Below are 12,100 nucleotides of genomic sequence, written 5' to 3'. Positions count from 1 at the left end.
CTCAACACTGCCCATCAACTCAACACCGCCCACAGATTCACACTGCCCATAGACGACTCAACGCTGCACCTCCGATTATAAACACATTCCTGCGGAGGGAGCTGGTAGGAACGTTGGGTTGCTCGGTCAATGGCCAGGGTCAACGGCGGCGTGGTGTATTCCGCAAATATGGTCGACTATGAGGGCGGGCACAAGCCGGCGTGAGTAGGTTAAACGTTGAGTTTTATAAGGGCACCACGGGGTGACCAGCCCCTCTCCACCCTCCCCACCAAGCCCCTCCCCACCATCCTCACCCTCCCCTCTCCACCCAGATCCACCCCTCCCATTTTTGGATTCGCGACGGACGGACGGACACAATAATCCCCTGTGGGCTGGTGGAACCAGGTGGTTCCTACCAGTATTATCACGGTTGGGCTACGTGCTGTGCGAAAGAAGTTCCACGTGCGTCCCTGGGTGTTGGGTTTCATCGACACTGCCGCAGAGTCGAGTGGGTGTCAAATGGCCGCGGTCCCTGACTCTCTTTTTTTTATAAAGGAAGCGGCTGTCGGAGCGATTTGGTGATCCGGGTTGGGTTTATAATTTCCCTTTGAGGCCGCCGCTTCCAACATCGACAGCCTTTCGTGAGTGTAACAAAACAACGTTATCATCCACATCAGCAACAACACCTACGACAACGACAACAACAAACAAACAACATCATCATCAGTTACAGCAACATCGTCGTAAGCTGCCTGGGCCCGGAGACTAAACGGAGTCGCGTACGTAGTCTCTGTGTGTGTGTGTCTGTCTGTGTGTGTGTGTTTGTGTCTGTCTGTGTGTGTGTGTCTTTGTATGTGTCTGTCTGTGTCTGTCTGTGTGTGTGTGTGTGTCTGTGTGCGTGTCTGTCTGTGTGTGTGTCTGTCTGTGTGTCTGTCTGTCTGTCTGTGTGTGTGTCTGTGTGCGTGTCTGTCTGTGTCTGTCTGTGTGTGTCTGTGTGTGTGTGTCTGTCTGTGTGTCTTCTCGGCCACAGTCATTCCCTCCGTTCTCTACGCTTGCGAAACGTGGACCCCCTCTAATGGACTATCTTCGCCGGTTAGAAACATTCAGGCTGGCCTGCCTGCGATCCATCCTGGGTTTAACCAAATCCTTGAAAGATCTGGACAAAGTCCCATCGGTGAGCACCTCCGGCAGGCAAGGCTGCGTTGGCTGGGTCATGTAGCCCGCATGCCCAGCCACCGCATGCCTGAACAGCTTTTGTTCGGCCGGATCGAGGGGGCTAAACGGGCTAGAGAAGAGATGGAGTGATGTGGTACAGGAGGATGCGGAGCTGAGTGGATTTTGCCGATGACTGGTACCAGCGGTGTCAAGATCGGCCTCTGTGGAGGAGGCTCGTGAAGGACGCTACTGGGCAGTTGGAGGCAGTCGCCCTCCAACAACAACGGAGGGCGGAGGAGCGACGCTCACAACAACGAGCGGAGCGCCGGGTGGCTAAAGCACAGCAAGTTGGCACAGTAGGGGGCACAGGTTGTGCATCAGCCAGTCATCTCGGTCATCTCGGTCAGTCGACCCGTGGCACCTGCTGGGTCTGCCCCGTGACATCCTGCCAGCGGGCGTTCTACACTTCACGTGGCCTCAGGGTGCACATTGCCTGGCACAAGCGTCGTGGTGACGTCACCGCCACTTAGTGGCGAATGGCGGTTGTTGTTGTTGTGTGTCTGTGTGTGTCTGTGTGTCTGTCTATGTGTGTGTCTGTGTGTGTGTGGGGAGCGGTAGTGTTGTGGTTAGCGCTACGCTGCGCTACGAACCTGGCGACCTGGGTTTGATTCCTGCTCACGGCCAACAACCAGTGAAGATTATCTCGAACCGGTGCAGGGCATCCCCTAGATCGACTCGGCATCAAATTAGTACCTGGTGCGATGTGTAAACATCGCCACTGGGGGAGACAAAGGCGGCCGGGAGTGGGTATTGGCCACCCACCCCCTCTTGTGCCGTGCCGGCCTTTATAGGTGCTTGCTAACAGCACTTGACCCTAGTCTTTTAAGGGCTACACGGAGGATCTTTGTCTTTGTGTGTGCTCGGTCTGCCCCCCCCTTAACGTGCACCTTGCCTGGCACAGGCGCCGCTGTGACGTCACCCTCACTGAGTGGCGAATGGCGGGCATTGGTTTTGGGGTACACGTGGCCCTTCGTTCATGTTTCACTCGATTAAGGACTGGGTGCACGAGATGTCTTTTGACCCCTCCCCTCCCCCTTTTCATTCTCTCAAACTTATTTTATTATTATTTGAAACAAATTGGTGGAAATATATTCGGGGTCAGTTAATTGGGGAGGTCACAGAACATCTGGCCCCACCTGTACACAAAAAAAACACCATAGGGGCATCTCTTCGCGGTTTCTCTCGTGGTCTCTCATTTTTTAATCATCCGATTCTCAACGGGATTGCGTAAATTTCGGCTTTGAGGCCGCCAAACAAACCCGCGCCCTCGCAAAGATCCACCGTGTAGCCTCAACAGACTGTTGGGGCAAGTGCTGGTAATGAGTAGCAGCACCTATGAAGGCCGGCACTGTGGCACACGAGGGGTTGGTGGGTCAGCACCACGCCCGTGCCTTTTGTTTAACAGACTGTTAATGAGCATCTCTGAAGGTCGATTACACCTTCAACACGCACATTTTCACGCAAAGTAACACGTTTGACCCAATCAAGTGCACTCGCACACCACGCATTAAACAAATGCACGCAAAATCGCACGTGTTAACTTTTTTGTTCATAATAGAAGTTTTTGGGTTAGATCACGTAGATATAAACGTGTCGTTAAACCCGCCACCTCCCGACACAGCCCATTAGTAAGGTTTGTCACTTAAACAAAACATGCCAATTCATTACTAATTCAGCCAGGCGGTCCGCCTGATGCTAGTTGTAATTGCTGGCGAAAGCTCACGGTACTCGAATTGTAAATGTGGGTTTTACTCTCCAAACACACTGGTGTGCTGAACTAGTAATGAATTGGCACGTTTTGTTTATGTGACAAACCTAAGTAATTGGCTGTGTCATCGGGTGGTGGCGTGTTTAATGACACATTTTTTAACGTGATCCAACCCAAAAATCTCTTGTGGATAATATTGGTGGGCGAAAGTTCACTACGTGTTAAACTGACTTTGTTAAAAAACAAAACCAACTGACTTCACCGGGGGCTATGTCGCATTGGGTTGGGGACTTGGTGCATCAACAGCAGCCATATTACATCAGGATGACTTTCCTGGCAGCTAATTGGCTGGTGTAGTGATGATGTAATCCCTAGCGACCACTGTGTGGCTTAGAAGCACACAAATACCGCTGCCTGCTCGGAATTGTTTTGCAATTTTTGTATGTAATCAGCCCCAGAGCACTCCGCTTCTCAGTCTGGCTATCCGGGGTTTTACTGTAGCTTCAAAGACCAATTACATCGATGCTACCTCCTCTTGCCTATTACATGCATTTCAGTTAACCTGTGTAAATATGTTTAACTTCACAATGTTCTATTCCTGATCATGATTTTCAGCTGTTTGTCAAAGGCCAGGGACCAGGTTAGACATCAATTGGCACTGATGGTGGCAATGGCCTGGAATCAAATTCGGATAGAAGGGCTCATAAGGCCATCTATCTCCCCCTTAAAAGAGACAATTAGTCTCAATGTGCACTCAACATCATCAGCCATTGTCTATCCACTGCTGGAGGAATTCATCCCCGTGCCGTCGCCATCCCTCGCAGATCAATGCTGCTTCCATCCATCTTCGCGTAAACTGATTTCATCGCCGCATCTCCACGGTGGTTGTGAGAAGTTTCTTGTCTTTGATGCATTCATTACTGTTTTCAAATATTTACCTCCCATCAGAATGGCATGCATGGTAACCACCCCAGTGCTGGAACCAAGCGGGGACTTCCCGGCATGGCTGGAGGCGCAGGGCGTGAACGCGGAGGTGGCCCGGGCCATGGACTCGGAGCTGGGCATCCGGGACTACGGGGTCCTGCGCGCCTGCGTCGGGGATGGCCTCGTGCGGGCGGAGCTGCTAGCTACGGCACGCGACCGCCTGCCCTTCGGCTTCTACGCCGTGCTGCGGCAGGTGGTGAAGGACTTGCAGGGTGCCCAGCCCCACGACGCTGGGATGCTGCGCTGGGACGACGCCGCCGCTTCCTCCCCTGGCGACATGACGCTGGGAGGCCTGGTGGAGGTGCTGCTCGCGCTGTTCAGCGGCTTGAGCCGGGAACTGCTGCTGTCAGTGCAGAGGCTGGGAGACATTGATAACACTGGAATGTGTGCTGTTGGCTCCCCTTCGGCCAACACTGTCGTTTTGCCTGAGAACAGTGTGATGAATGAAATTGAAGATTACAAAGTGAACGGTAAAGTTGTATTCTTGTTCGCCGACCTTATTTTATAATCTTGGTTCTTTCGGTAAAGTCGCGTAAATATAAAGAAAATAATAATAAAAAATGAAAAAAAATTATAACATAAAATGTAAATAATAAATTGAAAATAATGAAAGCAAAAAACCCACGACGTTTCGATCGCAACACAAGCGGTCTTCATCAGGCGGAGAGAAAAGTGGGGGCAAGCCTCCAAATGTAGCTGCTTATGAGGCTTGCCCCCACTTTCAATTTATTATTTTAATTACATTTTTTTAATTTGTATTTTTTTATTTTATTTTCATTTTTTTATTTTTCTATTTACGTGACTTTACCGAAAGAACCAAGAATATGAATTCCTGCAGTCACGAAAGTTTTAAGTCTCAACTTATGTTATAACATTAAATCTCATTTATGGTATTTAGCCATTGGATTTAGATAACTTGTAAAATAACGCATAGGTTTGGAAAATAAACCTGCGAATGCATTATGCTTTACACAGATGAAAGTGAGAGGAACTTCATTCCAGATATGGGAGAATCGCAAGCTGTGGACACATCACCTTTAATAAAGACGGAAGCCCTTGAAGGTAAAACCAAATTATAAACCCAATTTTAACGTTTCCCATTCCCCTTTGATAATAATATTCATCCTTTTGTCAATCTACTTCTGTATGAAGGCCTCCCCACCCCACGTTGGTCATGATAATTGTTGACCGTACTTCACCAAGCTGCTTGATGCAAGTTGGTGAAGGTGGTTCTCAGGACTGCTTCAGATTTCACCTGCCACAAGTAAAAGCCATGGCCGTGAATCAAACTCAGGGCTGGGTTTTTAGCTCAGTCTGTTAACCCACTGCACCATTGCTGCAACATTCACCTCTTTGTGTTTCTACATTTCTGTGTCTATCACTGTCTGTATCTGTGCTTTGTGTCACTCTGCTCTCTATACTGCCACGGGAATGCATACGTCCTAATTTTCATAATGCCGAACACGCAATACAATCCGAAAACACATTGGAGAAGCGCACATTGATTTGAGAGTCCACAGAAAAGTGCACCTTTACCGTTTTCTTGAGGGAAAGGTATGTATGTATGTTTAACTTATTTTGCACATATGTAGCCAACCGTGCTAATCGGAGGTGCGGGGGAAGGATAACGAACTAAACAAGAAAGGCAGTTCTAAAGAAATGAGTTTCGAAGTGGACTTTTTATAGTGTAGATGCACACCATGGCATGCAAGACAGCTGGTGACAACAACATTTAGATATCCAATGCATGAAATGGTTAAAACTGGTTACCCAAATTACGTTTCATAGTTTTTGTTCCTTCGTGAAAAGTAAATTCACTTTGGTTTTTGATAACAGTCCAAAATCGAAAGCAACTATATTTTGTTAACGGTTGAAGTTATTAGTTCAGTTCGACTCTCTGGTCGCTACTAAATCAAATGGGAGAATAAAGAGACAACAGTTGACATGGAGTCCCTTCCAGAACCGACCATAAGGGTATGATACAGAAGTTACTGTATCGACTCAAGTGCAAATGTGAAGCATTTTCAAATGTCCGATTTTTTTCGCTTAACTGCCTATGGCTTCTTAATAACATGTTCAATGGTATGCCCTTACAGATTCTAGTGACATCGAAGGCAATTCAGTGCAAGATGTGGTTTCACTCCAAGCAATGGGAAACCATTTTACGAACGTTGGTGATGTTGGTGACATTGATGACGTTGATGACGTTGGTGACGTTAGTTCATGTTCATGGCAACAGCAGCAGCAACAACAGCAGCAGCAACAACAACAGCAGCAGCAGACAGGAGACAGAATGCGAAGAAGCTGTCAAGTTGACGAGGTGGAAAACATTTCTCTGCGCAGCTTGTACACGTCCAACCCTCCAGCAAATCGACATGTTCACGGGCGACAAGCGCCACTGAACATTACCGAGGCTCTGCCGAGCGATGTGCGGCAGATTCCTGCTTTTGCAGAGGAAAATCCAGCGGAGCGCCAGCTTTACATGGTGGGGTGCGGTTCGCGACAAGCGAGCCTGAACGTCAACTCGGCGAAGCCGTACGAGTGCACGGTGTGCAAAAAGAGTTTTGCGTGGCGCTCGCTCCTGCGGTACCACCATCGCGTGCACACGGGAGAGAAGCCGTTCCGCTGCAGCGTGTGCAACCGGTCCTTCTCAAACTCTGGCAATTTGAGGGTCCACGAGCGCACGCACACGGGGGAGAAGCCCTACCGGTGCAAGATCTGCAACAAATGCTTCAAGCAGAGTCAACACTTAAAAGGTCACCAGCGCACCCACAGAGCTTGAGCAAGTTGGGGGAGCGAGAAATGCGACGGTAGTTTCGAGCATAATTATTTTTTGAATGCCACGACGTAAATGGTGAAGTTGTTAAATCTCCGGATCTTTATTTATTTACACTGGAGGAATCCGATGAGCTATGAAGCTCTTTTTTCACATGTCCAGTAGTTCACAGATGATCTCGAGCACGTTAGGGCAATGTACCACACAGTACGCAAAATGGGATTGCCTATCAAGAAGTTGGGTACGCTATAGCGAAAGCACAAGATGGGAGGGCCTAAATCTGGGTATCACTGTAAAAGAGAACTACCTCCCAAGATGACTTTAAGTGACCACTGATCCACACAGTAAGGGGGTAGTACTTCCCCAACACACACATTATTTTATACACACATTAATTCGCACAAACAGATGTACATGTGCACACAGTCTCCACTCGGGATGAGTTTTCAAATAACATTTTCTCAGATATTGGTTTCTGAAGCCAAATCCCTATTCTTGTTTAGTGTTTTCAGATTGGATGCCTGCTCTCTGGTGTTTAGGCTGCACCTCTTTCTCTTCAGGCTCTGCCCCTTCCCTCTGGACACGAGCTTGACCTTGTTTTGGGGCTGCTTTGTAAAAACAGTGCTGCTTATTTTCCCACGAGACTTGGGAACTCTGGGCCAAAGTCAATTTGATTTTGTAGTTTCACAATGTAACTCTCATGTGCTGCGTGCCACTGGCGGCCGCTGGTGGCCTCTGGTGGCCTTTAATGCGGCCCCTGACGTCCGGCCCCCAGCAATACACAACATTGGAAAACACCCCTTCGTGTTGTCGAACCCAATGGTTTCAAATGTGTGGTGGCCCTCACACTGATGTCATATCTGCGAAAGTGGCCCTCTCCCTCTGAAAATTAGTGAAGAACACCGTGCTATACTGACTCCTTGAAGACAGCGAGTGCGCGCGGTGGAACTTGTGCTAAGTGTACTGCACAGCAACATTGCATCTCTTGCAAAGCACCAGGGTGGTAGGACGCCTTGCGCCGAGGCTTTGGATAGCCGGTTTATTACTGGCCATGACTAATTTGTCCTACCACATCTACAATTAAAATTAAGGAATCGTGCACAGTAATTTTAATTTATAAGGTGCATTTTACCTGATGACGGAGACTTGTGTTGCCTCCGAAACGTCGTGATTTATTATTTTATTTCTATTATTACTTCTATTTTTTTTTACCTACGTGACTTTACCGAAAAAGCCTAAGAGTATGCATTTTATCCATAGATTCCCAGCGTATAATACATTTTGCAGCTAGTGCATATTTATCAATAATTTGCCAATAATTAAAGTCAATCGGAACATACTTGCGTGATAAAGACTGAAAAGATGGATGTGGTCTGAATGAGGCCCACCCAGAGGGAAGGCAAAAGATAACAAAGAGACGGACAACAATGAAACGCAGCAAGAGACGGCTACGATCATTGGCTGTTCACCAGGGCAGTGTTGTCGCTCTGGAGATAAATGATCGATGTTCGATGGTTGCCACGTTGAAAGCATTCGTTGTGATTTCTCACTTAACAGAGCGGGCCTCGTGAAGGCCAGGGCAGTAGGTGACAGGGAGAGGGGGGGAGATCCACGGAGCTTCCACAGGCCGAGCTGAAATCCTCTTTTCACGAGTGGCCACACGGGCACGACTATATGTAATACAGTACTGCGAGCAAAACTGGTTTTTCGACAAGCCATTTCATTGCGAGAACCGGTTGACTGACTTTAAACTGCCGGGAGCGCTGTGCGTCCTGAGTGCTTCCTGTAATCTCCTGGACATCTGTGGAAAAGAATTGCTTTATAGCCCATCGAATTTTTCCAGTTGTAAATATTCTGTTTGTGAATTGTTGACGCTCATCCACGACAACTGCTGCTGCTGCTGCTTGCCGTTCACTACTGTTGGGTGCTTTTCACTGTTGCTACTGCTGGTTTCCTGATGCATGTTCCTCTTACAACTGCTGAATCCACTGCTACCTGGTATTCGTTGGGATGCGTAGATTGTGCTCGCGTAGTCTTGACAAATGTATGTAAGTTGAACTTCTTTCGCACCGTGCGTAGCCAACTGTGCTAATGAAGCTCACCGACTGGATAGTATTGGAGTCAGGCTACCACTTTACCCACTCCCACGTGCCTGCCTATCAAACAAAATTCCACTTTACTCCAAAGTACAGGGTCCCCTTTCCATATGCGAGTTTGGTTTGTGCGATTTCTCGTATATGCGGGTAACTTATTTATTTTAGAATAGCTTTTTGTGTTTAGTTTGTTGTCTTTCCCCCGCACCTCCGATTAGTACGGTACGAAATAAGTTCAACATACAACATTAAACCTATTTCCACGCAAAATTCAGAATTAGAAATTTCAATTCACCCATGCGGCTATGGCGGTCGGATTTGGGAAATTGTGTGCTGTATGCGCTACCGGGCAGGTAGTTCTCTCGTGCGGTTTCGCGTTGTTGCGTCCTTTTTTTAAATGCATCTACTGCATGTACCGTATGTTGAACTTCTTTCGCACGGTACGTTGCCAGCCGTACTAATCATAGGTGGTGGGGGACAACAAACGAAATACATAATTAAAAGTGCATAGCTCCAGTGGCTTCCTAATATCGGAAGGAAGAGCGTTCCAAAGGGCCGAAGAAGTGCATCTGAAAGCGCGCAACGATGTGGTGACCGTCTTTGTTCGATCGCTTAGCCAAAAGCCGCTGCTGCGAGGATGGTTTATGCTCCTTGACCAGATCAGCAAGGTAAAGCGAAGGAAACCTCGATAGTCCGTGGGTAAAACGGAGGAAAAGTGGATGATTTTATTTAGTTGGGAGCTCACTTGTGGAAGGTGGGGGGGGTTACCCTTTGCGGGTATCTGTGGGTATGCTGGAATTGAGGTAAGGTACCCCGCCCTGATCCAGGACTCTGCCCCAGAGGAGAACTAATGGAGTCCAATTTAGAACTGTGTTCTTCATTGCAAGGTCACTGGCGATCCTGGGTGACCTTTAGTGCGGCCTCTGACAATAACCCTAATGTGAAAACACCCTCCACAATCGTGCTGTGAAACCCAATGGTTTCAAATGTGTGGTGACCCTGACATTGATGTCTTATCGGCGAAAGTGCTCCCCGCTCTTAACATTTGTGAAGAATGCTGGAGATAGAAACACTGGGCTACCACTCCTGACCTCTCCTCAATCGAGCAAAACAAAGCAATCGCTCACAATGTGTTTGGCGCCTTTGCGATGTTGCTGTTTGTTGGTTCGTGATGATTGGCTTTCATCTCGCCAAGGTAGGTAAGTGTCGTACTCGGAGTAATACAATAAACGTTATACCTTTTGTCATCGAGATTGCCTTGCAACACCGAGAAAATAAGTTGAAATGCATAGAAAATATACACGAAATAGATCCGGACGTTTGGCCAATGGTCATTATTTGGAGCAGAAAGGGCAGAACTATTGATTGGCTCTTGAATATGACCCTTAACATGCGTTGACTCGCTGCATCTTTAAGTGCAATCGCAGTGGTTTGTGTACAGCAGTGGTTCTCAACAGGAGAGGGGGTACGCGGACCCCCTGGGGGTACGTGAGGTTATTTGTGTGAAATTATAGCACACACGAGTCATTGGTGAATAATCATTTTTTTAATTTTCCAATATAAATTGATGAAAATTTTAATCCATATGGTAACCTAGAACGATATAAAAGACCTAAACTGATTAATCATTAACAATGTGGTTTCCAAGAGTGGAATGTCTGTTCAATGTCTTTTATTCACTGGCAGTTACGAGCTAGTTAAGATACCTCCCAAAATGAACAAGTGGTCAAAATATTGATGTTCATTATTCACTTACATTTTTCAGAATCATGGAGGGCCAGGTAAGGGGGTTACTGTTGAAACAAAAGTCAAGAACTGAACTAAATGTTGAGAACTGAACTAAATGTTTTTATTTTACCAGGTAAGGCCCACTGAGCTATGTAGGTATTTTTTAGAAGCGACCTGGCTATCGCAAATGTTGAGAACCACTGGTGTACACAAATGTCCCGTGGCTTCCACCCAGCGCACCCATCACCACCGGTAATGGCATAAAATAAACTCGGCCACCCCTCTAAAGAACAATCTTTATTGAACAAGCCAGTAAATCTAAAGGCAAAAATCCATCCTGAAAAACATGGAATAAACATCAACGTGTGCATGTGTAGCCGGTCTGCCATGCCCCCTCTCCTCCCATCGCGAATCCTTGCGAGGGGGGGATCGGTTGGCTAAATCGCCAATACAATTAATCAAGTTCTGAGACAGATGCGTTGATGCGTCCTCTGCGTCGTGGGCGACTCCACAACAGCTGACATACCTGTCAACCCATACGGGTTACCCGTATTTTTGTACAATAAATGAGTTTTCAGGTCCATATGGTATACAGCCGTTTCAATCCGGACATTTTTTTGGACCATTTGTGTTTCTTCGTTGTGATGGGACTTCGTAGGATGAACGTTGAGATTTATAAGGGGTACTGTGTGACCAATAAGGTCTGAATTGGTCTGCAATAAGGTAGGCACTGATGAGGGGTTGACAGGTATGAGCTGAGCACCCGGGTGGGATTTGTGAAAAGGTGAAACTTTATTTCAAAGTATTCCTCAGAAGGGCAGTGGTGCTCTCTGCAATGGCGATCAGAAACACCACTCCCCATCAACACCGCAGCTCAATTTCTCAGTCCGAAATTAGCCCAAATCTAGAGTGGCAGTGTGCGTCGTACACAGTGAACGTAGGGCTTTGGGTGCAATCCCTGATCACCATTGCATTCACTTTAATGATAAAAACGCACCTAGCTCCCCCTAGCTATTAGCAGTGCGCAATTATTCGTGTGATTAAACTACAGGTGAGCTCACACCGGCTACATGTGCAAACGGGAACCTGTAGCCGTCGGACAACTTTCAATATCAGCATCACCAACAGCGTGTTCAGTGTCTGCTGGTGTACAATACCGCCGCCACGAGCACATGACACGCAGAGGTTGGCCAGGTGGCTCAAAGGGACTCGTTAACTGTCGGAAGCACCGAATCAGCACTGCTCAGACCCTGGGGGTGAAAGTCGGGCAATAGCCACACTCGCCTGTGACTAAAACTGGGTTCTCAAGTGTAGCAGGTGGATGGATTCAGGTCGGTCACCGTTGACTGGAAAATACTCAATTTATTACATTTTCAGCATTGCAGCATATTCCAGCTCTCAAAAGGCACACTTTTGGTGTCATCTGGTCCAACACCATGTGAGACTAGGCTCTAAGAAAAGCTGTCTCAGGTGTGGACCAATCAATTTCAAGGACAGTGCATACATTATCGGAGTTGTGTTTTTTGTTTGCATTCTGACTGCAGGTATTGTGGTCAATGCAAACATGACATCCTTGTAAAAAGGTGTCAGTTTTGTTGCCAGATAAAAGGGTAAATA

At 47.4% G+C, this 12,100-nt stretch overlaps 1 protein-coding gene across 3 annotated transcripts; it reads left to right on the top strand.

Moving 5' to 3' along the window:
* The first annotated feature begins 328 nt into the window (after nucleotides 1-328).
* On the top strand, nucleotides 329-12,048 carry LOC144952826 (uncharacterized). 3 transcript variants are annotated; one of them, XM_078883304.1, is made up of 4 exons: nucleotides 329-620; nucleotides 3,851-4,356; nucleotides 4,862-4,948; nucleotides 5,983-12,048. In XM_078883304.1, the coding sequence occupies exons 2-4, from the start codon at nucleotides 3,852-3,854 to the stop codon at nucleotides 6,666-6,668; spliced, it is 1,278 nt and encodes a 425-aa protein (XP_078739430.1). In that variant the 5' UTR covers nucleotides 329-620; nucleotide 3,851; the 3' UTR covers nucleotides 6,669-12,048. The 3 variants fall into 3 exon arrangements, with proteins under 3 accessions (XP_078739430.1, XP_078739423.1, XP_078739438.1); XM_078883297.1 differs by having other exon boundaries at nucleotides 329-758; XM_078883312.1 differs by lacking the exon at nucleotides 329-620 and adding an exon at nucleotides 1,056-1,153.
* The last annotated feature ends 52 nt before the right edge of the window (nucleotides 12,049-12,100 follow it).

Source organism: Lampetra fluviatilis, chromosome 3 (genome assembly GCF_964198595.1).
Source record: "Lampetra fluviatilis chromosome 3, kcLamFluv1.1, whole genome shotgun sequence".
Classification (NCBI taxonomy): Eukaryota; Metazoa; Chordata; class Hyperoartia; order Petromyzontiformes; family Petromyzontidae; genus Lampetra; species Lampetra fluviatilis.
Note: the sequence above shows the minus strand (reverse complement) of the source record. Positions and strands in the feature narration are given on the sequence as shown.

Coding starts and splice junctions, on each gene's coding strand:
- LOC144952826 (XM_078883304.1), top strand. CDS start 3,852: ATGGCATGCATGGTAACCACCCCAGTGCTGGAACCAAGCGGGGACTTC. Junction 4,357..4,861: donor TGAAGATTACAAAGTGAACG/GTAAAGTTGTAT, acceptor TGCTTTACACAG/ATGAAAGTGAGAGGAACTTC. Junction 4,949..5,982: donor AAAGACGGAAGCCCTTGAAG/GTAAAACCAAAT, acceptor ATGCCCTTACAG/ATTCTAGTGACATCGAAGGC.